This window comes from Setaria viridis, chromosome 9 (assembly GCF_005286985.2).
Source record: "Setaria viridis chromosome 9, Setaria_viridis_v4.0, whole genome shotgun sequence".
NCBI lineage: Eukaryota > Viridiplantae > Streptophyta > Magnoliopsida > Poales > Poaceae > Setaria > Setaria viridis.
Genome location: NC_048271.2, coordinates 13,768,932 through 13,793,986, shown reverse-complemented (window position 1 = coordinate 13,793,986; position 25,055 = coordinate 13,768,932). Strand labels below are relative to the sequence as shown.

General features: G+C 49.7%; 5 protein-coding genes across 8 annotated transcripts; 3 read left to right on the top strand and 2 right to left on the bottom strand.

Annotated features, from left to right (window-relative positions):
• The first annotated feature begins 2,060 nt into the window (after positions 1–2,060).
• On the top strand, positions 2,061–7,624 carry LOC117840161 (G-type lectin S-receptor-like serine/threonine-protein kinase B120). 3 transcript variants are annotated; one of them, XM_034720622.2, is made up of 9 exons: positions 2,061–2,732; positions 2,848–4,294; positions 5,319–5,417; positions 5,538–5,713; positions 5,793–6,003; positions 6,096–6,333; positions 6,430–6,580; positions 6,655–6,912; positions 7,491–7,624. In XM_034720622.2, exons 2-9 carry the CDS (start codon positions 2,983–2,985, stop codon positions 7,500–7,502), a joined length of 2,457 nt encoding a protein of 818 aa, XP_034576513.1. In that variant the 5' UTR covers positions 2,061–2,732; positions 2,848–2,982; the 3' UTR covers positions 7,503–7,624. The 3 variants fall into 3 exon arrangements, with proteins under 3 accessions (XP_034576513.1, XP_034576511.1, XP_034576510.1); XM_034720620.2 differs by lacking the exon at positions 7,491–7,624 and having other exon boundaries at positions 2,062–2,711; positions 6,655–7,169; XM_034720619.2 differs by lacking the exon at positions 7,491–7,624 and having other exon boundaries at positions 2,062–2,732; positions 6,655–7,169.
• A 769-nt stretch (positions 7,625–8,393) lies between these two features.
• Positions 8,394–9,466, top strand: LOC117840163 (uncharacterized). Its single transcript, XM_034720624.2, has one exon. The coding sequence runs from the start codon at positions 8,395–8,397 to the stop codon at positions 9,241–9,243; it is 849 nt and encodes a 282-aa protein (XP_034576515.1). The 5' UTR covers position 8,394; the 3' UTR covers positions 9,244–9,466.
• Positions 9,467–9,674: 208 nt separating this feature from the next.
• On the bottom strand, positions 9,675–11,794 carry LOC117840162 (protein ROOT PRIMORDIUM DEFECTIVE 1). The gene has a single exon (XM_034720623.2). The coding sequence runs from the start codon at positions 11,774–11,776 to the stop codon at positions 10,616–10,618; it is 1,161 nt and encodes a 386-aa protein (XP_034576514.1). The 5' UTR covers positions 11,777–11,794; the 3' UTR covers positions 9,675–10,615.
• Positions 11,795–14,232: 2,438 nt separating this feature from the next.
• Positions 14,233–18,543, top strand: LOC117838293 (probable methyltransferase PMT18). Of its 2 annotated transcripts, none has more exons than XM_034718259.2 (6): positions 14,233–14,612; positions 15,426–16,144; positions 16,221–16,431; positions 16,538–16,835; positions 16,914–17,378; positions 17,962–18,543. In XM_034718259.2, the coding sequence occupies exons 2-6, from the start codon at positions 15,431–15,433 to the stop codon at positions 18,188–18,190; spliced, it is 1,917 nt and encodes a 638-aa protein (XP_034574150.1). In that variant the 5' UTR covers positions 14,233–14,612; positions 15,426–15,430; the 3' UTR covers positions 18,191–18,543. The 2 variants fall into 2 exon arrangements, with proteins under 2 accessions (XP_034574150.1, XP_034574149.1); XM_034718258.2 differs by having other exon boundaries at positions 14,236–14,514.
• A 2,169-nt stretch (positions 18,544–20,712) lies between these two features.
• Positions 20,713–21,745, bottom strand: LOC117836372 (auxin-responsive protein SAUR32). The gene has a single exon (XM_034715781.2). The coding sequence runs from the start codon at positions 21,429–21,431 to the stop codon at positions 21,054–21,056; it is 378 nt and encodes a 125-aa protein (XP_034571672.1). The 5' UTR covers positions 21,432–21,745; the 3' UTR covers positions 20,713–21,053.
• Between the last annotated feature and the right edge of the window lie 3,310 nt (positions 21,746–25,055).

Sequence of the window (25,055 nt, the reverse complement as noted above, 5' to 3'; positions counted from 1 at the left end):
GTCCGCCATCCGCCGGCCCGTCGTCCGCCGCCCTCGATCGCCGGCTCGCCTCCCGGCGCCCCCAGCCGCCCGCCACACCCCGCCCCCCGGACAGCTGCCGCCCGACGACCCCGGCCGCCGCACCCCGCCGCCCGTCGCCCCCAGTTGCCGGCCGTCGGCCAGCTGGCCGCCACTCCCTGCTCATCCCTGTTGAAGGATGGCATCCTTGTATAGAACTTTTGATGGATATAATTTTATTTATGTGGACCAATCACTTTAATGGATGAAAAATATATAAATTTTATTTTGTTACGAGCAATTTGCATATAAACACACTCACAGACCTTTAGGGGCATTACAGGTATTTCTTACACAGCCTACAGTTTCACAGCTCCTCTAACCAAACGGTCTTCTGCTTTTCCCACAACTGCTTTCTCACAGCTGCTTTTCCACAGCCCACAGCTCACAGCAGCTTTTTCCAAAAGCCACAGCCCAACCAAACACATTCTTAACCTTGGGTATGATGCAGCGGATTTCACACTTGCGGCGTCATTTATGCTGCTGTGTTATATGTTTGTCCTCTGCCAGTCTCTGCCTGGCTTGGCATTTGTCATGTCGCTTCTCCAATTCTTGTCCTGCTTGCATTCGCAGCCTGCAGTCATGGAAGAAGGAAGGAAGAGATCACGCGGTGACACCGGCATTTAACTCTGGGTCTGAATTTCATCCCGACACTCTTTCCTTATGCAAATAGTCCATATAGCAATCCATCCTTACAGGTATAAGCATATAGCCCACCTATAAGGATAAAATAATATAATCTCTCTCTTCTTCCCAAACCTCTACGTGGCTGGATTAATTTTTTTATGTGCCGAATGGATCCCAGCCTACAGTCCATCCATGGTTCAGCATCGTGAGCAAAAAATAGCCATAAAGATTACTGACACGGGACCCACTTACAAAGACCACTTAGGCCTTGTTTACTTGCCCAAAGTTTGGAGATGCAAAATTACTGTTATAGCACTGTAATACACTGTAGTGTTTCGTTTGTATTTGTGAATTATTATCTAAATATTGACTAATTAGGCTCAAAAGATTCGTCTCGCAAAGTACAACAAAACTGTGCAATTAGTTTTTGATTTCGTCTACATTTAGTACTCCATGCATGTACCGCAAGTTTGATGTAATGGAAAATCTTCTTTTTGCATAGTGTCAAAATTGGAAGTTTGGGGGAACTGAACAAGACCTTAGTCTTTATACTTTGCTCATGCCCTTAGCCATTACCGTTAAATGTCTCTGAATTTGCCACTGTTGTGTGGTGTCAGAGCATGGCCCTACACTCGCGACGCCGCCTGGCGCCCAACCTCTCTTCCGTTCCAGCCTCCCCGCGCCGCCTCGGCCTGCCGCCGTATCTCCAGCAGCGCCCCATGTCATTCTCATCGCCGTCCCTGCACGGATCCCCGCCCACTCTGCTCCAGCGGCCCCGGCACCTACACCTGCTTGTGCATCTGATCACGCGCCGCCGCCGCCGGCAGCGGCTCCAGTAAGGCCCGCCGCAGTCTCCACTGCACTCTGCAGCTCCATGAATGTGCTTGCTCGATCCGTTCAATGCAGGGCCGTAACTGTGCGGTGCGTGCGTGCATGCTTCTTCTGATGGCCTTAGGTGATTAAGGATCAGTCTTCAGTTATAGTACTGTGAAATGCGAAATGCGAAATGCTTATTAGCTCCTGCGAGTTGATTGCACTAGTGTGCGAGTAGCAGTTCAGATTTTTCTTTTTTTCTTTTTTTTTATTAAAGGAACACAGAGCAGTTTTATCCAACAAGCTTGCTACTGGAATCCTACAACACTGTCATTCTTGTCAACTTATTGAAATTCATCTAACCTTTTGTGTCCATGTATTTTTTTATATCATGGAATATTAATACGTTGATTATTGCTACATAAGATAACAGGGGCAAATTCGACTTTTCACAGGTCATTTAACAGGCATTGGATGGAAAACTAACGGAATGTCATATAGGGCATGGAATTCAGTGTCAGATAGGGGAAGCTGAAATTTCAAGGGCCAAACAAGGAATCAGTCATTATACCAATGCCAAATAGAGAATTTTCTCTTTGCCCAATGGATATACCACTTGCAAGTTGTGTACTTCTGTAGCACCGGCAAGATCTTGCAATATTGAGTCATGATTCACAAGGTCAGACAACGAGACGATGCCTGATGCAACTCTGAGGAACAGCTCGGAGCCTGGGATTAGCTGCACCAAAATCATTGCGGAGAACGCTGGAACGCCTCCTCCTAGGACTTGTTTCGGTCCCTGGGAATCTTCCCTGTCCTTTCATCAGCTCTAGCGTGGAGTGGATATTTCCTGGGAGATATCGATCCTTTCGAAAAAAGAAAGAAACGAGATGGAAGCAGAGAGGTTTTATAGACTTGAAATAGTCAGTTCTGAATTCCTCCATCTCTTGTGTGGGAAGCCACGCGCTTGTGTGGTGAAGGGTTAAGAAATGAAATAGACAGCTTCTGACTTCCCCCATCTCTTGACTCACAAGTCACCGCAGAATCCCCCTCTTCCAGCAGACCGGCAGCTGCCTGGGTGCGACGTTGAAACAACCCGACAAGCGGCAGGGCATCCTTTTTTTTTTCCATCTGATCATCATCGCTGCCCTACTGCTCTGAGATGTACTGATTCAGTTCTATGGCGATTCAGTCGAGTACTTGAGTTCAAAATGGTACGGTGGTCATTTGAACAGGTGCAGGAACTTTCAATTACTTGATCTTCCTTTAATCTCACTGCTATGATTGAAATGGACATATTCATCATTTTGTTTTCGATTTTCATTGACACAATTTGGATCTTAAACGCAGGAGAGGTTTATTCATAGTTGCGTTGCCCATGGGAGTTCACATGACATCAAAATCCCCACCTCACTCCTTTTTGCCTCTGTATCCCAGTAACAACATTGAAATTCTCTGGCAAAGTAGGACGCCACACAACCACTGATGGCAATGGGTTTCCTTCCCATCCACAGAATCATCTCACTGGTTTTCTGTTCAGCCAGCTTGTTCACGTCCGGTGCAACAGAAAATCGCCTTCTTCCCAGCAAGCCTCTTACTGTCGGAAGCACACTCGTCTCTGATGATGGCACTTTTGCCCTGGGCTTCTTCTCCCCGTCCAACTCAACCAGAAACCGCTACTATGTTGGCATATGGTACAACAGCATCCCCAAGGACAACATCGTGTGGGTTGCCAATCGTGCTACGCCGATCACCGATCCTTCGTCTGCGACACTTGCCCTGACAGGCGGATCCAACCTTGTTCTGTCCAATACTGACGGCCAGCTGCTTTGGATGGCAAACGTCAGTGCTCCAGGAAACTTGTCATCGTCAGAGAACATAAGTGGAGAAGCCACGCTTGACAACACTGGAAATTTTATCCTTCGGACATCAGAGGGTGCCGTCCTATGGCAAAGCTTTGATTACCCAACCGACACTCTTCTCCCTGGCATGAACCTTAGAGTAACCCACAATAGACATGCACTACAATGGCTGATTTCTTGGAAGGACCCCCAGGATCCATCCTCCAGTAGCTTCTCCTACGGCGCAGATCCTGATCAGTTTCTGCAGCGCATCATCTGGAACGGCTCAAGGCCATACCGGCGAAGTCCGGTATGGAGGAACTACTTGGTAGTTGGGTCATATATGGAGAGTGTCAAGTCCACTATCTACATGACAATAAGCCGAATTGAGGATGAGATCTATATCTCCTTTGGCATTCCAGGTGTCTCCTCAACTGTAAAGATCAAAATGGACTACTCAGGGAAGATAAAGATCCAAGTCTGGAACAGCAGCATGTTGGAGTGGAATGTCCTGCAGGCAGAGCCTGTCCATGAATGCAATACATATGGATACTGTGGCGCATTTGGTTACTGTGATAACACAGAGTTTATTCCTACATGCAAGTGTTTCGATGGTTTCGAGCCACTAAGCAAGAAAGACGGGGGTGATGGTAGGTTTTGGGAAGGATGCCGCCGCAAGGAGACAATAATATGTGGTCGAGAAAATAGGTTCTTAACCTTGACGGACATGAAAATTCCGGACAAATTCGTGTATGTCAAGAATAGAAGTTTTGACGAATGCTCAGCAGAATGCACTAGCAACTGCTCCTGCACAGCATATGCTTATGCCAATATGGGCACCACGGCTATCAATGGGGATGACACAAGATGCCTATTATGGATGGGAGATTTGATCGACACAGAGAAAAGCGTTGAAATTGGAGAAAATCTATACATTCGAGTTAACAGATTAAGTGGTATTTTTTTTCATGCTTTCTTTCTCTGCTTTGCTTATGTTGTTTTCTGTAGGTCCGGAAAGGATCCAATTGTATCCTCTTATTGCTCCACACAGATTACATTATTGGACCTTGAATACGGTCTTAAGAATAGTTAGCTGCGATTAAAAATTAGAGTAGGGTTAAGACTTGTAATACCTTTATCTTGTATTGAGTTTAAAGAGGAGGTTTGGCCTGAAAAGATGCCTTCACCCTGACCATATTGTCTGGTTAAGACATTCAAATTTACTCTACTTAACATAGCATGTTTAAGAATAGGTCAGTTTTTTTTTTTGAAGCGGCAAGAAAAGGTCAGTGAAAATTAAGTTTATTGATTGCCATCATTAAATTGTCCTAGCACCTGCATGTTCTAAGGAGGTACTGAAATCACATGACACCTAACTAGACTAGGCCACACAGCCATCTCGAGCAATCGTGATTCAACCACAGAGTGACTGAAAGCCTTCCAGTGTAACCATCCAAATAAAGACTAAGCATGCACGCTTAGCAAAAATCACTGCAGAATGATATTTACAGCCTTTCATAGGATATTCTCAATTTTATAGGAGAATATAGTTTTACAATAGCAGAATAGTAATTTTTTGGGGATGGTCACGATAGTATATCAGTATATTACTATATCAATGAGCTATAAGAACCGTACTGATATGATTATGATAGTAGGATCTGCCTTCTGAAGCTATTTCCAATGATTTTTTGGGACTTAAATTCCTCTCTCATTGTCCATGTGAGAAATAGCGCTTCAACATTTGTGATATAAGAAAGTTATGGTACTTTATTTTAAGCATCAAGCAAGACCATGTGTGCCAAATGCTACTATAATGCCAGATTTACCTATAATTCATTGTCCATGCGACCATGCGAGAAATAGGTCTTCAGATAGTTTTGCATGTACATTCATACATGTGAGAAATGTTTGGTTTGCAGTCTAATTATAGCACAAATTATCAAATCATGATCATCTTTCTGGTTTAAATTTGGACAGATAAAAGGAGGAGTAATATACTGAAAATTACTCTGCCAGTTGTATCAAGTTTGCTCATACTCATATGCATGTGGCTTGTTTGGATCTACAACTGCCAAGGTAGAACAAAAGTTCCCTTATTTAGCTGTGTATTTCTCCCAGGAATGTTTTAGGCCATTTCGATATTTCATAAGCAGTGTTCTTTAATTATCTTTAAGAGAGTATCAATATTCCTCTCAGCCAAACAAAGGAACAAGAAAATCTGGAAGAAGATGATATCTGAAGCTTTGAGCACTTCTGATGAACTTGTGGATGGAAAGTTTCCCTTTATTAGCTTCCGAGAAATTGTACTAGCAACAAACAATTTTTCTAGCTCCAACATGCTTGGGCATGGAGGTTTCGGCAATGTTTATAAGGTAGTGAGAAATCTTTTCTTATTGTAGAAAATCATTGTATTTCTAAATGGCTTGATCTAAGAAATATGTGATTGCGCAGGGAACATTAGAGTGTGGTAAACCAATTGCTGTGAAAAGGCTTAGTAAGGGTTCTGGCCAGGGGATATTGGAGTTCAGAAATGAAGCAATTCTCATTGCAAAGTTGCAACACAGAAACCTAGTTAAACTTCTTGGTTTCTGCATACATGGAGATGAGAAAATATTAATATATGAATACTTGCCAAACAAAAGTTTGGATGCCTTCCTTTTTAGTATGTTCTTATTTTGTCTTGCTAATTTTCAGAATTAATTAAATCAACAAGTATTTCTGATGTTATCACTCAATTTATGCTACTGCTGGCAGATTCCACAAGGAAACCATTACTTCATTGGTCAATAAGATTTAATATAATCATAGGGATAGCTAGAGGACTTCTCTATCTTCATCAAGATTCAAGACTGAAGATAATCCACAGGGATCTCAAAGCAAACAACATATTGTTGGATGATGAAATGAGCCCCAAGATATCTGATTTTGGTATGGCAAGAATATTTGATGGTACCCAGCAACAAGGAAACACCAACCGTGTTGTCGGCACATAGTGAGTAATATAATACATGAACCAACTTTACAATTTGTTCTTGCGCTTGAACCAAAATAAATCATGTTTTTACTAATTGGACAATATTTCAAACAGTGGTTACATGTCGCCTGAATATGCTTTGGAAGGTGTGTTTTCTGTCAAGTCTGATGTGTATGGATTTGGAGTTTTAGTTCTAGAGATTGTGAGTGGATCAAAGATCACCTCTATGCACATAACAGAAGATTTCCCCAACCTTATAGCCTACGTAAGTACTACGAACTACTCAAATCACTACAACTTACTGTTAATATGCATCTTGATGGGATATGATCGATGCAGGCATGGAGCTTATGGAAGGATGGGAACACAAAAGATTTTGTTGACTCATCAATTGTGGAGACCTGTTCGCTTGATGAGACTTCGCGGTGTATCCATATAGGGCTCTTGTGTGTTCAGGACAACCCAAATGCTCGGCCACTCACGTCATCAATTGTGTCAAATCTGGAGAATGGAGATACATCACTTCCACATCCAAAGCAGCCAATATACTTTGCAGAAAGGAACTATGGAACTCATGAGGCAGCAGAAGAAGCTATTGTGAGTTCTGCAAATACTATGAGTATTACAGCGTTGGAGGGACGCTAGAAGTTTAATACCTGTAGATACCGATTAGTGTGCTTATTTGTTTAAATTTAGGCAAGGCATTTGTTCTTGAATAGCTTTCATATCAAATGGGACAAGACTAAATATTCTCTTCTAAAGAAACCTCACCACAAAGAATTCCGAACGTTGTAAGTGAAATAAGAGAAGGTAAAATATATGCCATGCTTAAAGTAGGTAACCCCACATGGTAATATTATTTGCAATGCTGGAATTCTTCTTCGTCGTTCCTATGAGAATTGAAGTATTGAACTGCTAATATTGAAATTGCTGCAAAGTTCTCATGAATTTCATGTGCTCCAACTGGGCCATTAAAGTTTACTATTTGTTGCATGAACTATAGAAACAAAAAGGTCATTTCCAAACCAATAAATTTAGTGTTTTTCCCCATCTAGGCTTTTTTTAGGTTTGATTGAGTAGGCATTTCTTTTACCAACAAAAAGTAAATCTGCACATTTGTAGTAAAACGTTTATGCCATGTGCTTACCAATTTCTTAAAAAAATATTCTGAACAGTCTGAGTTATGAGGCGAGGGCGAGCGCGGCGGCGGCGCGTGATGCCTCTAGACTCTAGGCGGACTGGTGGAAGAAACATGGCTGGCCAGCTGATGAGCGGCGCGGCGCGGTGGAAAAACGGCAGCGGCTGGTGACCCCGCTCACCCGCTGCGCGGCGGAACGCGTCCGGCCGGGCGGGGCCGGAGCCATGGCTCCATCTCTGTCTCGCCCGCGTGCACTCAAGCTCGCCCGAGAGCACCACGGTCCACGCCTCCTCGATCTTCTCCGTTGTTTATTCGGCAAGATGGCAGAGGGCTACCCAGCTAGCTGCCTAGCTGGGTGCTCGGCACTCGGGCACTCGGCAGATCCTGCCTTCGGCCAGCAGAGCGGTGGTTGAGCAGGTTTCTGGTTTGAGAAAGCCGGGTTTGGCCGCCTGATCTCCTCCAAAACCGAGGCCCTCCCAAGTGCCCCCGGCAAACCGGAATGGGACCGAGGTTGGCTGCCAGTTGTCCCAAACATTGTCTGACCAATCCCGTCAGCGCTGCGCCAACCTCTCGTTGACAAGAAGAATATGTCTGCCGTGCCCTGCCCATTGGCGGGCCGCGGGCGCAGCTGCTCCCTGCTGAACTCCCCTTCCTTGTCCTACGCCAAGGGTCAACTCCATGGTGCTGAACTGCTGATACTGCCACTACTGGACACTGGGACTCCACTTGTTTTGCTCGTCGCATGCCGGGATGCCCAAAACAGCAGCGCGGCCGGCGCCAGCCTGCCCGTGAACCCGATCCGGCCATTTCTCTACGGCAACTTGCAACCACCGCGGCACCGCCTGCGCCCCGGCCACCCAATATAAGCTCCCGCCCTTGTCCCGGATTTCCACTCACGATCCGACGATCACATCAGGAAACCAACTGACTGGGAAGTCAGAATGCACTTGACGCTCAGCCCCGCGAGGATGACGAGGAAGGCGCCGGTAGCGGCGGCCGCTGCGGCGCACGCGCGGTCCGCGAGCGAGCCGTGCCACCCAGCGCTCGCGCGCCTCGACGGCACCGTGCGCGCGCTCAGGGCGTGGTCCTGCTGCTGCGGCGGAGCCGTGGGCAGCTCCTCCTCCTCACCCGCCTACGGTCTCGCGCTCCTGGAGGCCGTCCTCGCCGCGCTGGGCGACCTGCTCGCGACGCCGCGCACCGCGGCGGCGCTCCACGACGCCGACGACCGGGTCCTCGACGGCTTCCTCGCGCTCGCGGACGCGTACGGCACGTTCGGCGCCGCGCTGCTCGCGGCGAGGCAGGGCGTGGCGGACGCGCGGGCCGGCGCCCGGCGCGGGGACGGCGCGGCGGTGGCCGCGTCGGCGCGCGCGCACAGGAGGACCGAGAAGGAGCTGCGCCGCCTCGCCGCCGCGATGAGGCACGCCTCGAGGTCGGGGCGCGCGGCGGTGGCGCCCACGCCCAGCTCGGCGGACGCAGCGGGCGCTGAGGTGGTCGGCGTGGTGACGGAGGCGACCGTGGCCGCGGCGGAGGCGTCGGCGGCCATCTTCTCGCGGTGCGCGGCCATGTCGCCGGACGTGCCCGCCATGGCACACTCGCACAGGTGGCTAGCGAGGCTCGGTGTCGCGCCGGCGGCCAGCAGCAAAGTAGCGCCGGAAACGGCGCCAGCGGCATTGGAGAGGCTAGAGGAGCTAGAGGAGTGCATTGCCGGGCTGGAGAGCGGGAGCGAGAAGGTGTTCAGGAGGCTGCTGCAGGCTAGAGTTCTACTCCTCAACATCCATAATCCCTTGTAATTCCTCGGCTGTGCTGCCGACTTGCAATCAGGATTTCAGAGGATCAAAATAGGAAATGTGCAGAGTAGTTTTCAGTTGGGCACATTGTTTCAAGGCGGACCCAGCTCGCGTTGGGGAACCGGTCCGTGCACTGGTTGGGCAGACCTGTCACTCTTTGCATCTTGAACAGAATCGTTTCCTTCCCTTCACGTGGTATTTTGATCAACGAACAAAACTTCGTTCATGGAAATCAGTTATAGTTCTCCCTCCATTTCAAAAATGCAGGGTGCAGTTTGGCCCGTGCATTCTTTTACAAAACGAAATAGAGGGAGTACCATACTGAATAGATTTTGAGTTGTAAATCTAGAGCCAATCTCTCCAAAGGAGGACACGCTGACAATTGGAAGAAAATATGCAGTTTCAAGTATCAACAATGGTGACAACAGACAAAATGGCAAAAGTACATGCTTCTTATTATAAGAGCGTTTTGTTCTCAAACGAACACTCGTAACCAATTACAGGGAAGGAAAGATACAACTATAGTGAGGTATATGAAGAAAATATCCTTGCTATGTACCAAGCATGGGGGAGACTCTGGCGGCCACAAAATTGTTAACTATGGAGAAACAGCTATCAACACTACAGCACCTTTTATATGAGCATTCGAAGGTGCAAAACTGCCTCTCCACCAGGGATAATATAGGGTTATTCGACCATCATCTCTTTGCAATATTTGAACATCAGGCACTTGTTCTGTGATGCCAACCAGCAGAAAAACTTGCAATTCATAGGCATCCAATGTTCCCACATCGGAGAGTAGGCTTGACGGTCGGAAGAATGAACCTATCGCACAAATAAGGCACTGAAAGATGAATGGGCAGTGTATGTGCCTGAAGCCATCCATTGCCAAATTTGCATATCTTGCAGGCCCTGTTGAAGCTGAGAATGTTGCAGTAATTACTAGAGTTGACAAATTGCTGAAGAGAACCTGGCTCATCAACTCAAGCAATGCCACCAACCAGGCACCATCATGTAGTACTTCAGCCAATAGCCAAAGCCAGAGTGAGGAACTAGAGGAAACTCCTGAATTCTATCAAATTACCTGGAATTAAGCAAGCTTTGCAGATTGTTTTGCCAGAACAAAATTTTCTGGACAGAGAACTAAAGGGAACCCAACTTCAAAGGTTTAACATTGCCTCATGAATATTTACCTACCACGAGGAAAACACAGACAGTTGAACCATGACTTTTGAGTTCCAAGCATCAAAAGTCACAGCTATATGCAGTTGAAACATGCCTTTGGAGTTCCAAGAATCAAAAGCCACAGCTATGCCCATCGTATTAGCCCTATTAACCACGCTCATCCATGAAGTCGACAACATCTTTACTGCTCTTATGTCTCCGGTACATCCAACAAGCAATCCTCATGCTCAACAAAATCATCACCACTCTCTTTGGCATCAGAAGCGGCACCTGAAGCCATGTTGGCACTTGAATTGGCGTTCCCAAGTCCTCGTCGGCGCAGGAGCATGAGCTCAACGAGCTTGGCCCTTGCCTCAGATACTTCATTCGGCTCAACAAGCTTCCCACGATCATACGCCTCCCTCAAGAACACTGTGTGCCGCTTTCCCTTCGCCGAGAGGTAGAATATTCCGGGGTGATCCAAGAACACGTCCCGGACATTGACCTCGATCCCAAACCACTTCCTGAACTGGCTGAACTTCTCCACCTCCACCATCTTCTCTACTGTCAGGCTCAGGAACTCGTGAGCGATCCCAACTGCCCTCTTCTCCATCTTCCTCCTCGCAAGCTTCGACACTCTCTTGCTCCCTCCAGCCCTCAGACTGACGGCCTCATACGGGCCGGCGTATGGAAGCTGCTGCCACTCCTTCACCTTCTTGCGGTACTCCTTGGTGAGCCTGAACCCCGGCGGGAACTGCAGCTTGAACGCGTACCTGTCTGACCGTGTCTTATCCACCACCGGGGTGAAGTCCTCGGCCGCCGAATCGGCAACGAGGTGGAGAATGTGGGTGTTGGGCTCGGCGGGGTTGGGGGCGAGGCGAAAGAGGTGCGGGTGCCCCGCGATGACGGATTCCTCGAAATCGTCGGGGAGGGAGAGCTCGCGCCAGACGCGGAAGACGGCGCGGAGGGGAAGTGCGCGGGAGCCCGACATCGCGAGGAGGCGGTGGAGCGTCCGCGCCGCGTCGGCGGGTGAGCTGGCGACGGCGAGGAGGTCCGCGGCGGCCGGGGTCAGCGAGAGGGAGAGCGGGAGCGGGGCGCGGAGGTGGAACACGCGCGGGAAGAGGCGGAGGAAGTGGAGCGGGCCGCGGCGGTGGAGGCGGAGCGGGAGGCGGCGCGCGAGGTCTGGCAACGCGAGCGGCTCGGGGGAGGCCCGCAGCGCGTCGACCAGCGGCGACGCCGCGACGAGCGGGAGGTGCGCCGCCGCGAGGCGCTCGAAGGTGTGGTCCAGGTGCCGCGCCGCCACGTGCTGCGCCGCGGTGGCCTTGCACCGCGCGTGCAGCAGCCGCGCCGGCACCCGCAGCGGCGAAGGCATGGCGTCCGGCTCCGGCCGGGCCGGCGCGGCTTGGGGTGGTTTGGCGATCTGCTGCTGGGAACTGGGCCGTTGGGCCGAATGGGCTCGGCGTGCGGAGATGCGATAGCAGCCTTCTGGGCCTAAGGGTTTCGTTGCGGAGTCCATATTTTCCACCGAGGTAGGACTCGCCGCGGACGAAATTTCAAACGATCCCGGAATCTGGTTTTCTACCGGCGCCGGAATTCTCTGCTGCTGTTGCGTGGATCATCTTCATCTCGTCTTCATCGCCTCCTCCTCGTCCGTCCTCTTTGGAGTTACCCAGTCGAGGACCTGGTCAGGTGAGAGTGCACACGCGGTTGATTTCAGTTCCTTTCATTCTCGCTACTGGCCTACGTGGAAATTCGAATTGCGCTTCGCTTTTGCGTGGGTTGATGATGATCATATCGATGAGCAAGAGACTCCGATCCCGTTCCTTGTTTCGTTTTGAAACGAGAGAGTCCTGTTCTTGGATCCTGTGAAAGAGGGGGATTTGTGCCCGAGAAACCCTCGCCACGGAGGAACATCGATGCGGGTTCGGGGTAAAGGAAGGATGCGCCATTGCGTGCGTCCACTCTTCTTTTTCCCTTTATAGAGATTCCATCCATGGCATTCTCTTTTCCTTTGTTTTTTTTGGATTTTTTATTTCGTTGGATAAACAAAATGTGCTTCCACGGTTCCACCATGCAAAAAATCATCTCTCATGGCCTCACAGGAGAACCAGGTTACGTCTTTGCAGTTCCCTCTCTGCGTCATCGAATGTGAAACAGCACACCTCTGATCTACTCCCTCCATCCCGTTTTAATTGTCGCTCAGGAACCGGGATTGCGAGGGGAACCTGGTTCCCGAGCGACACTAAAAAGGGGACAGAGGGAGTATGTGGCTTTTATAACATCATTTCTCCCTGAAACAAAATTGAATTGGGGAATTAGGTGTGCACAAAGGATCCTAGGAATCGCAGCATTCATTATTCCCTGGTGAAATCCTGTGCAAAATATCAGGCCAAATAGGTAGGACACGCATGAACATGAATCATCAAAGGGGATGCACCAGTCTACGCTGTGGTCCCTGCATTTTATTGCACCGACACTGTCTAAGCATGCCATCAGCCCATCACAAAAACTGCAATTTTTTTCTCCCCACATGAGGTTTTCTATTTTTCAAGTCCAAAGGGGAAAAAAACAGAAAATGCTGGGAGCAAATGGAGGCCCGACAATCTCTCCCCATAACCCTCTGTGGTGCTCTTTGGCCATTGACCCAATCCTGTCCACTCTCCATGCAGGCAAAGAACAAGGTGGGAGAAAATCGCCAGAAGCAGTGTGTGAGGAGATAAAAAAGGGTAACAGCTCAAAAGGAGAGCCTTTTGGTTTTACCCTGCTTCTACTGCAAACAACCATCATGGCCGGGCAAAGCTGCCCAGATCAATGATAGAGTGGGCGACAGTCAGAAGAGGGCAGGGCAAATTTGCTACGGTGACAAGGGAATCCTAAGATTTACAGGTGAGTAATTCCAAGATTTAGAGGGTGTTTGGGAGGCATGTGCTAAATTTTAGCACCTTTCACATCGGATGTTTGGACACTAATTAGGAGTATTAAACATAGTCTAATTACAAAACTAATTGCACAACCCCTAGGCTAAATCGCGAGATGAATCTATTAAGCCTAATTAGTCCATGATTTGACAATGTGGTGCTACAGTAACCATTCGCTAATGATGGATTAATTAGGCTTAATAGATTCGTCTCGCGATTTAGCCTAGGGGTTGTGCAATTAGTTTTGTAATTAGACTATGTTTAATACTCCTAATTAGTATCCAAACATCCGATGTGACAGGTGCTAAAATTTAGCACCTGCTATCCAAACACCCCCTTAACCCAGTTCTGCTTTCAATCTTGACAGTTTGTGAGATTTTTATGCGGGTCATTGACAGTTTATTCAAAAAAATTCCTCCAAAGTACTCAAAAAAAGTTTTCTTTTCCTGCAATGTCATCATCTGCATGCAAATACCAGTTGATTGGTTCTTGAAAGTAGACCCTTGAAATGTCAAAGATTGTTCAGAAACCAATAGTCCAGAAATTTTGTTCAGAAACCAATATGCCAGAAATTCAGGGCAAATTTCTCGTCACGGTGCATGCATCATCATCTGTTTCACAGTCCAAGGAAAGAAACGTCACATCGTGCAAGGGGCCTAATTCCAAGGACCGAAGACTTGCTTCTTATGAAATCATCTTCCTCCCACGATCCTCTGGGGTCTCCATAGCCAGCCATTGGTCCATGCCTCCATGGCCATGACCACGTGAGGAAGGACAGGCAGGAGTCTGGCCTCGCCCTCGGTGCGCTCCCCGCTTTTTTCTTCCCAATTCCACTCTATTTTATTCCCGTGTCGGCCTGATCTTTCCGGGTGTGGCCTCCATTCACACCCTCGCTTTCTTTATTTATGAAAAAGGACGGGTTAGCTGGGCTGCTGCTGACATGTGAGCGTGTTCGGCATCACGCCACCACTTCACTCCCCCTCACCAGAGCTCAGTGCCTGCCTCACTCACCTCACCATGGCTGAGGCCTGAGGCAGAGCTCGAATAAATAGACCGGACCCCTGGTGCTACTCTACTGCCCCCTTCCCCTTCCCCCCTCTGGAACTTGGGGGTTCCCTGCCTCTTCTTCGTCGTCTACTCGTCTTGGCTTCCTCCACTGCCCTGCCTTCCTGAGCTGGCTTCTTGTTCGCAGGTCTGGTACCTCTGCTGATTCGTTTCGTGCCCTTTGTTTCTTGGAGCGGATGGATCCATTTGGAAATGCAACGGCTCCCACTGAGGGGCATTGATGGGGTCTGCTTCCGATTTCGTTAATTTTTTGGATTCATGAGCATGGGCTGGTTCTTAGCTGCCATTATGGTGTTAGCTTCCTGTTGCCTTTTGCTTGGAATCTTTAATGTTTAGCCCCCTTTGCCCTTTATCCTAAAAAATGAAATACCTGCCTTCAGCAAGAAGCATGGGTTTTGCTGATTTTCTTCTGAGGCGTGCCTATGATTCTTTGTAGTTTCCTCTCGAGCAAAGCAAAACTTTTAGAGAATTTGTTCACGATCTGAGGTTCTTACCACTGATATTTTCACCTGGCTGTCTCTTTAGATGCTACCTGCCTGTTGCTTTTCAATTTCTTGGGTTGGGCTATTAGGCGATGCGTATTACTTTTGAGGCAATCATAAATTTAGGTATTGTTCAGGAAACAGATCAAGCAAATTTGCTATTTTGATACCCTTGCACTGTCTGAATTCCTATGTTCTGAAGTTGCAGCTAACTATAGAAATTTACTGCCCAAATTCAAAATGGTTCTAGTTTTGATCTCACCAAGCAGTGCAGAAATTGTGCACACAACCCTCACTAAAGCACTGTAAATTTCAAATCTTGATAGTATCTTAGATTTCTTTCACTGCTTATTGCAAAAGTACTGCATTTTATACAGCAGTGCAAGCCCTATGTTTTCACCTTCCATTTTCATCTCACATCAAAGATTTGCAGGCTAAATTTGTCGGTTTAATCCCTCTACTCCTGAACTGTGTGACCGATTCCTAAATTTGGTGCCTCTCTTCGTGAGATTAAGCTAAATTTTGTTGACACCTCCCTGATTCTTGGAACATGCAGGAGCCATGCCGAAGGAGTACCCAGCCTCCCCCAAAGCCCAGCAGCTGCAGGAATCCAAGAAGCAGCGCCTGACATACATCCTCGTGGTGAGCGCACTCTGCATCGCCTTCTATGTCCTCGGTGCATGGCAGAACACCACGCTTCCTAAGCCAGTAGGCAACTCTGCGGCGATCACCCGGGTTGGCTGTGACCCTGCCACCAGCACGGCATCCAGCTCTGCCTCCGTGCCATCCTTCGGACCAGGTTCCGGCGAGGTGCTCGACTTCGACGCACACCATCGGCTCGCCATCAATGACACAGATGCCGGCGCAGGACTGCAGCAATTTCCGGCATGTCCGCTCAACTTTAGCGAGTACACACCATGTGAAGACCGTACACGTGGGCGCCGGTTCGACCGCACCATGCTGGTGTACCGGGAGCGGCACTGCCCCGGCAAGGACGAGCAGGTCCGATGCCTCATCCCGGCGCCGCCCGGGTACAGGACCCCTTTCAAGTGGCCTAAAAGCAGGGATTATGCTTATTTCAACAATATCCCCCACAAGGAGCTCAGCATCGAGAAGGCCGTGCAGAACTGGATCCAGGTGGAGGGCGACAAGTTCCGGTTCCCCGGTGGTGGCACCATGTTTCCCCGTGGCGCTGATGCCTACATCGATGATATCAATAAGCTCATCTCGTTGTCAGATGGGCAGATCAGGACTGCTGTCGACACAGGATGCGGGGTAAGTGGAGGAACGCCTTGGTTGAGGTTTATAGATGTTGTGAATTGTGATGGTGCTGATGCTTTTGTTGTTGAAGGTTGCTAGTTGGGGGGCTTACTTGCTGAAGAGGAACATCATTGCCATGTCGTTCGCGCCAAGGGACACTCACGAAGCTCAGGTGCAATTTGCACTGGAAAGAGGTGTCCCTGCCATCATTGGTGTGATGGGGAAGCACAGGTTGCCTTACCCATCTAGGGCATTTGATATGGCGCATTGCTCACGCTGTCTAATTCCTTGGTATGCACATGGTGAGCACTTCACACCTCTAGCATTCGCTCTAATGAGTATCATATCTTGTCCTTGGGTAGAAAAATGAACTGACTAATTGAGTGGACGGTTTCAAATTTCCTTTAGATGGACTATACCTTGCTGAAGTCGATAGAATTCTAAGGCCAGGAGGATATTGGATTCTCTCGGGCCCTCCAATCAATTGGAAGACGCACCACAAGGGGTGGGAGAGGACAAAGGATGACCTCAAGCAAGAGCAAGACAAGATTGAGGATGTTGCAAGGAGCCTTTGCTGGAACAAGGTTGTTGAGAAGGGGGATCTCTCCATCTGGCAGAAGCCTAAGAACCACCTTGAGTGTGCCAACATTAAGAAGACATACAAGACACCCCATATATGCAAGAGTGACAATCCTGATGCTGCTTGGTATGGAATTTTTTTAACCAATAAAAAATGTCTGATAAGCCATTTAGTTGTTTAATTCTTTTCCCGTTCCATATACAGGTACAGGCAGATGGAAGCCTGTGTTACTCCATTGCCAGAAGTAAGCAACCAGGGAGAAGTGGCAGGTGGAGCCGTAGAGAGATGGCCAGAGAGGGCATTCATAGTTCCCCCCAGGATTAGAAGGGGCATGATACCCGGATTAGATGCAAAGAAGTTTGATGAGGACAAGAAGTTGTGGGAGAAGAGAATAGCATACTACAAGCGCACCATACCCATAGCAGAGAATAGATACAGAAATGTGATGGACATGAACGCAAACATGGGTGGGTTTGCTGCTTCTTTGGTGAAGTACCCTGTGTGGGTGATGAATGTTGTCCCTGTTAATTCTGACCGGGACACCCTTGGGGCAATATATGAGCGAGGGTTCATTGGCACATACCAGGACTGGTGTGAAGCTTTCTCAACGTATCCAAGAACCTATGACCTCCTGCATGCTGACAATTTGTTTAGCATCTACCAAGACAGGTACGGAAATTCCTTACTTCACCCTTTCTTTTAGCCATGCTCAAGACATTATTTCTTCCTATGTTCTTCTTGTTACCCTTGTTTTGCCATCATTTGTCTGCCTTAAAAATCATCAATTGTAACTCAGCTTAGCCTTTTTAAGGAACATACCAGCTTACTTTTATCAAAAGAAATGTTTTGTGGTTTATGATTATGAGAAGATATTTGTGTGTTAGTGAAGGTTATGCTAGACATCTCATGCAACATCTTCAGCGCAAATTAAATGAGATAGTCCTTCAGTCCTTGCTAGATCGTTACCTTGCCTAGCTGATTACTGCATGTACTGTGCAGTACAATTTACTGTTGATATTGCCTGTAACACAGGACTCTAGTTTAACTGCTATCCTTGTATGCATTTCTGAAAGCGCATTTGTGATATTTTGGCCACTTCCTGTACCACATGCGTGCTAAAATGGATCTGGTTGTTTGCATGAGTTCCTTTGTCAGCAAGCGTGGGAGCAATGGTCCAGCTCCAAAATATCCATAATATAAGACAATTGACAATGCACAGGCCCTCATGATGTTTTTTTCCTAAACTTTTCAGGTGTGATATAACTGACATCCTCTTGGAGATGGATAGGATACTAAGGCCCGAGGGCACAGCTATCATCCGTGACACGGTTGATGTGCTCACGAAAGTCCAGGCAATAACCAAGCGAATGCGGTGGGAGAGCCGCATCATGGACCATGAGGACGGCCCCTTCAACCCAGAGAAGGTCCTCATGGCGGTCAAGACGTACTGGACTGCCAAAGCACCAGAAGATCAGAATTAGCACATAGGCAGTTACTGAAGGCTGAATCAGGCTTGTTCCGCCATCTGTGACGATGGCGTCAGGGTTTCAACATCTCAGTGTAGTATGAGACCGCTTGGTCACATGATTCCTTTCACTTTCTCTAATTCTTTGTAGTTCCAGTCAGATGAGAAGTTGAGGAGGGTTTTTGGGGTGTGGTTGGGCCTCTAGCTATACAAGAACTGGTTCTGTAGCAGGAGGAAAATGCTGATCTTGCATAGGTTCCTGGCCCAGTTCACATGAGGGGAAGAGCATAGATTTTAGTTTGTAATATGATGGCACCGAACGGGCAGTGTTATGCTATATTGCGTTAACTGAAATAGGTATTTATTCAATTTGCCTCTAAACACCCAAGTGCTTGAAACTTGAGATGGTCAGTTCGGTTCTCATGTAAACCATAAGTTTCTTTGTGTTCTTTAACAGTCACTTGCAGATATTTCATATTAGGCTGTTCCAGCATATAGATAATTCATAGTAGTCGGCGGCTGCTACTTCGATTTTCACTTGCAGATTGAAGCTTGTTTATTTTGAGATTTTTTAGCCTGAAGTCTGAAGTCTGAACCCACTGCAGAAGACAACAATATCCTACAACAGTACTCAAGTTTGCTACCGTAAGCCCATGAACAAGTAAGTGTTCAGTTCGGTCCTTTAATAGAATTTGGCCCATACTACTGAACTCTTCAACAGCCCAAAACGTACATTTTAGCATCTGCTCGACTACTACTCTTTTCGAAGGGTACGCATTTTCATAGACGTGAAGATACCAAAAGAAATAAAACCCTAGCCCCTCAGCCTCCAAGGCTTTCGGCGCACTAACGCGAATAATTGAACAACTAATCTAGAGTCTAATGACTTGAATTATATTTTAATAAAAAGGCTAATGAGTCCTCGCCCTTTTGTTTTCTTTCTTTTGGCGTGTGGTGCGGTTTCAATCTTTATCCTTTTTTATCCACTTTACTAAAGCTCTGGTGTCCCTAATCCTGGAATTCCTTATGCCAAAATTAAAAGGTAATGTTTGTCATTATGCCTTGACACCGTCAGCCCTTGAAAGATACGGCTAACCGACCCAATTTGTTTGTCTCCGTAGGCCAATTTCATGCCGACAAGTCACAGAAGAAGAAAAAAATCCCAGTGTTCTATCTTCGATGTCAATGCTGGGACGATTTTAGCAGTCTACTGCCGGGTAAAGTATTGCGAAATTTCCCCAGAAAAAGAGGTGGAGAGAAAGAGTAAAGAGCCTATTTGGACAGGTGGAAACTAGAACCAATTCATTCGTGCCAGAGATATGAAATTTCTACAGTAGCGTCAGTGGGAATTCCGGAGCTCTCTCTTAACACCTAGCTGGCCCTTGGACTTTTGACCCGAGCACGCCAGCTCCAGTTGGTTCAACACGAAGCCGGTAGGCGTGTGGAACTAATAAACTTGAATTAACCACGGCAATTTGCTCAATCCCAAGCTGCTTCCAACAACCCCACGCGTACGTCAAACATCAACTACTCCAACCATCAAACGATATATTTGCACCATCAAATTAACGTGGGGAGGACTTCCAAAACTAGTGGATGGCATGGCAGATTTAGGCCGGACCGATTCAAAAAGGGGTGGTTTATTTTGTACTAGTACACATCTAGTACAAGTTCACTAGCTCGTGCTTGGCTGAAAGATGAGCAGGGGCATGGAAAATTTGTAGACCTGCCGTCTTTCAGCAGCCAGGCCCTTAATCTAAGGGGTCGTTTTGGCATGCTTATCCAACCCTAGCTAGATGCCTAGATCGAGCGCTACCAAAGTCATCTTTGCTGGCTTCTTTTATCAATCAGCATACTGTATTCTAACTCTACGTTCAAAAAAAAAACATGTAGTCTAAGCCTAGCTGCTGGATCAGTATTGTAATAGGAAGAATCAAATTCTTGCGATATCATGATCTTAGCTAGGATTCCTTTGATCATGATCTGTTTCATTTAATTTGTTTCCTCTTTTATTGTTGAATTTGACAATCTCGACATCAGCGGCCGCTAGAGCAATTGGAGAAATATCTTCCACTATTTTTCAAGTAATATTGCGAAAGAAAAAAGATTAGCTAAGGTGATTAGAGAACTGCTTCCACCCTCGCCTATTTTAAGCAACTTTGCCTGTTTGACATGGACATAAGAATATGTACTTGCCCCGGATATTACTGTGGAATATGCTCAAAAGTGAAGAAGGTGGAGAACGGAATATATAAGTTGAAAAGGATGCATAGCAATCATATCGAGTTATTCCGCCCCTTGTGAATTTTCCATGAATGTAAACCCTTCTTTACGGTTTATATGTCGAGAATTTTCCATGAATGTAAGCTACTTGCAGATCTTTTGCTAATTATGCCAATATCTTGACAAGTTATTTGCTCCCAAAATTTCCTATAATGTTTTCCCCCTCAAAGGCTTGATGGGAAAGCCACTCAGCTCATCGAATCTAATGCATTAGCGTTAACGCGTTTGTGATGTCAATAGCTTAGCAAGGCCATATATTCAGAAAATTAATCTTTATAATTTACACGAACAAAACCACTTTCGCAGAGCATATTATAGCGAAGTATATATTGACGTATAAGCAAAGGAAAGAAAAAAAAAGCTAAGGCTAAAGATCAACAGGATCTCTCTAGATCTTTACAATTGATTGTGTTCATCATCACAATTTTTCGTCATCGTCAACATCTAGATGCATCGCCCTCCATGGGCTCTCTTCTCGCCACAAAGCTTCAAACCAATCGCATCATCAACCCCCACAAACCAAGGCGAGAGAGAACGGAGGACGAGCCAAACCGAAAGCTAATCAACCAGCACAAGGAGACACCTCGACCGATTGATCAGGCGCGGAAGCAGCCGACGAAGCGCGGCAGGTGCAGGTGGTGGTGGTGGTGGTGGTGGTGGTGCGGCGGGGCGGCGGCGCTGTCGAGGTCGACGAGGTGCTGCGCGCAGCTGCCGTGGAGGTCCTGGTCGATGAGGTGCTCGACCTGGACGAAGCGGTCGACGCGGCAGGGGATGGCGATGGCGCCCTGGTGGCGGAAGCCGTACTCGCGCTCGGCCTCCTCCAGCAGCGCGCCGAAGAGCGGGTGCTTGAGGTGGCCAAGCGGGACGGCGAAGCGGCGCTGCTCCTCCCCCTCCGCGCCCACCCGCACCGTCACGCACCCCTTGGGCGCCACCGGCACCATCTGCTGCTGCTGATGCTGCTGCTTGCCGTGCATGATGATGGCCGCCAGGCAGGCCAGATCGAGAAGGAGCTGCTCGGTTGGTTGCTGATCAAGATTCAAGAAGAGGAAGCTAAGCTGAGGGGGAGGCTCGTGGCTAGAGGCAGGAGGAAGAGAAGGGCCAGGGGTCGGAGCTGGAGATGGCGAGGCGGAAGACGGTGAGGGAGGAGTCGCGGAGGGAGGTGGGCACGTTGGACATGGCCTACTCCACTTTGTCTTCTTCTTCTCGACTACGATACGGGGTGGGTTCGCCTTGCGGTGGAGCTTGCGATCGAGAGAGCTGCGATGCCAAGAGCGAGGGAGGTTGGGGGACGCCAGGGGCCGGGGGTTTTATAGCCCCCCGCGCACGCCGCCAGGTGGGGTTGGTGTGCGCCCCGCTCCCCCGCGCTCGGTTCCCACCCGGCCGCGGCCGGTCCCGTGTTTCCCCTCCAAGTCCCACCCGAGCCCGGGGCCCGTGGAGACGTGCGCGCGCGTGTCATGTGCCCGCGGCTGGGCTTAGCTGTCAGCTGCGACCCCGGGGCCGGAGGCGGTGCCATATGCGTGTGCGCTCCGCGCGCTGGGTTCCTTTGCTTTGGGGATAAGGAAGGGAGGAGAGGGTGCGCGAGGCGAATCAGATCGGGCCGCCGGCCAGGGAGGGGGAGTCAGGCAGGAGGGGACCGACCGCCCGGCCGCGTCCGGAGGTTGCGGACTTGCGGTTGCGGGTTGCGGCTGGGGGATGGGCGCGTTGGGTTCAGATCAGGTGGTGATGGCGGTTGGAGCTTTGCTTGGGACGGCCTTGACTCTGGACGAAATCTTCTTCGGTCTGGTATTGGACGATGTCACGATGGGGGTGTTCGTTTTGGGTTCCGAGTTTGTTTTTTAATCCTCGGATTGGGGTTGACCGGGATACGATGAGTTTCTGGGTAGTATTTTAATACTACCACTATTCATTCATGGGTGCTTGGCGTTTGGGACGAGATGTGGGGTTTCTCTTGTTTGAAAAAGGGGTAAGGTGACAACGGAATGCTAGGTTGACGATCGTTCGTTGCTGCTCAACGTACTACATGCTGTTGCTGTTGATCCGTTCGTTGGGGGCGTTTCAAAGCTGACCGGAAACTTTCTTTGCTGATGCCACCGGTAATAACAAACTAACGAAATTATTCCTATCTCGCGCTTCAATCATGCCGCGCGCGGTCTCTAGAATCTAGCTACGACACGACGACGATCAGTTCCTCGCGACGACGTCACGCTTTTGGCCGGGTCGATGGAACTTTGAATGTCCGGCGAGATGCATTGTTGTATGCACGTTTCGCGTTGCTTATGGACTACGAGTAATCACTGCTCCATCGCTTGATGTTTACTGTATGTTTTTCCTAACAGTTTGCTTAAGGACTTGGTCAAGGCACATCTTCAGACGCATGCCGCAGCGTAGCGGTCAAGCCATCATCATCTCCTCCTGCGGCCCGCGCCACGCCGCTGACGTTTCGTCCGGTTCGGCATCGGGCAAAATTGGCAAATCACCTGGATTCTGGTTTTCCCGGATGATCGGAGAGGTCTCCGGCGTGCGCCACATGCTTCTGTGGCTCAAACCTCACGTTACGGCACGTGCGGCCAGCGTCGTCGCCCGCGGCCGCGCGCGTTCCACAATAAATTCTCGCGCACCCATCCATCTGCCGATGTCGCGGCCAGCGTCACGCCAGTTAATTTTGGATTCCCGTCTTGTCCCGTCACGGCGCGGTGCGTGTGGCTGCGATTGGGGGCGTACGACGAACAGCGAGCTAGATTGTTCCAAGCTTATCGAACAAGTCCCATCCAGCCATCCACGTTTACGAACCCTGGAGGGTGTTACTATTACTGGATCTGGACCTTGTGGCAGCTGCAGAGAGGCTGATGGCGCCACCACCAGCCGCTGCCATTCGGCTAGGATTTCATTTCGTTTTTGGCCTCGGTCGCACGGCACGGCGCGCGCACGACGGCATGACACGACTGCACATGACCAAGCAGCTTGGCATCTTGCGCCTGAGGTAGTGAGGTTGATGGCAATGGCACGCAACACGCCCGGGCCCTGGGGCCTGGGTTCACCAACAAAAGCTACGCGGCTGCACCTACACGGCTACACGAGCTTAAACATAGCTAGTCTGACCTTGACGTGAACCTGCAACTAGCCAGTTAAATGCTGGCTGGCTGACTCCAGAGTTTGGTTGGTCTTGGTGGGAGCGGCGGACCTGGCAGATGCGCACAATAAAGAAACCAATGCCAAGAAGATTTGCGTATCGCTCCGTCTGACAGCGCGAACACACCGCTAGCCGTTAAGCGTGCTTAATTGGACTGAATTACAGAGTCTGATGCCAATTTTGATACACGTCTCCATGGAAAAAGTCATGTACAGGACCGTGGCGCAGGCGCACCTCACGCTAATCACGCATGGACCCGTTAATGTCACAGAATTAAGGCAGGGCCGGAACTCGGACCCGTTGACCGAATCGATCCCCCCACTGGACCGCACCGCACCACAACCGCGCGCCTCTTCCAAGCCGTGTCCAACGACCCCAGATGAAACACGGTATGGGCGAAGCGAATCGGCCCCGCGCGCGCACCAGAGTACACACGGCCCCGCCGTGCGTTGACATGTGCGGCCTTCCCGCCAGGTGAGCGGGGTGCGCCGTGATGGGTGAGGCTGGCTGGCGCACAGCTATTTGCCGGACGCGTGAAATTCTTTGCTTGGGGTGGAAGCGCACTCGCGCCAGGCGGCGGCGGCCGGGGTCGGGTGAGCGGGGGCTTGGCCGGCAGCCGGCTAGTTGGATTGGTGTCTCGCCACACCGCGCGCGCGCGGTGCGCGGAAGAATCCGCCGATCACCCAGCGTTTCGGCGCTGGGAGGGAGGCGGTGCCCGCGCAACGCGCCGACCGACGACGCCTTTTGGGCCGCTCGATGCGTCAGGAACAACCCCTGGAGTCCTGGAGGCTGGGCTGGACCCCGCTCACGCCTCTCTGGACTCTAGAGGAAGGAATCCCTCGCGCGGTTCTTGGACCTGGCCGGCGTGGGGTGCCGCCTGCGTGCGCACCGATCGATCGACCGGGGGTCACCACAGACGGAGAGGACCTCTCGGACGGAGGAACATCATCATCGTCAGAATGATGGCAGTTTCAGCGCTCACGCCTCGTGATGGATTCGCACGGCCCAGTTGCTATCATCCGATTCACCACCAGGGATGATGGTTTACGACTCACGGTATCATCATCCATCACGTTCAAACGGGACTGGCGAGGTCTCGATCGCGGCGAAGCGTGGACACGTCGCATGCGAGGCGGAGTTCGTTCGGTGGCGTCGTACCTGGTACGCATGGCAGGAGCCCGCAAGGACGCAGGCAGGACAGCCTGACTACGCGACGTGCGTGACGTGAGGGGCCTCTGGCCTCTGCCGCTTGCCGCCCTCGCGCGTCTCGCCTTGAAACTGGGATCGTGTGCATGCGGCGTCGGCGGGGGCCATTGATTTTGGGTGGGTCTGGGATGGGGGAGGCGGGATCGGGTGGAGGCAGGCACGGCCGCAGGCCGCAGGCCGCAGCGCCGGCGCTTGCCTTGCCGGCCGGGTGCCGCTTATACACACCACCAAGGCACGCATGATTCGCCGCCGGCCTCCGGCC

Bases quoted from the DNA above. Each gene is read 5' to 3' on its own strand.
- LOC117840161 (XM_034720620.2), top strand. From the start codon at position 2,983: ATGGCAATGGGTTTCCTTCCCATCCACAGAATCATCTCACTGGTTTTC. The intron at 4,295-5,318 runs GTATTTTTTTTC...AAATTTGGACAG, and splicing joins TCGAGTTAACAGATTAAGTG to ATAAAAGGAGGAGTAATATA. The intron at 6,581-6,654 runs GTAAGTACTACG...TGATCGATGCAG, and splicing joins TCCCCAACCTTATAGCCTAC to GCATGGAGCTTATGGAAGGA.
- LOC117840163 (XM_034720624.2), top strand. From the start codon at position 8,395: ATGCACTTGACGCTCAGCCCCGCGAGGATGACGAGGAAGGCGCCGGTA.
- LOC117840162 (XM_034720623.2), bottom strand. From the start codon at position 11,776: ATGCCTTCGCCGCTGCGGGTGCCGGCGCGGCTGCTGCACGCGCGGTGC.
- LOC117838293 (XM_034718259.2), top strand. From the start codon at position 15,431: ATGCCGAAGGAGTACCCAGCCTCCCCCAAAGCCCAGCAGCTGCAGGAA. The intron at 16,145-16,220 runs GTAAGTGGAGGA...TTGTTGTTGAAG, and splicing joins CTGTCGACACAGGATGCGGG to GTTGCTAGTTGGGGGGCTTA. The intron at 16,432-16,537 runs GTGAGCACTTCA...AATTTCCTTTAG, and splicing joins AATTCCTTGGTATGCACATG to ATGGACTATACCTTGCTGAA.
- LOC117836372 (XM_034715781.2), bottom strand. From the start codon at position 21,431: ATGCACGGCAAGCAGCAGCATCAGCAGCAGCAGATGGTGCCGGTGGCG.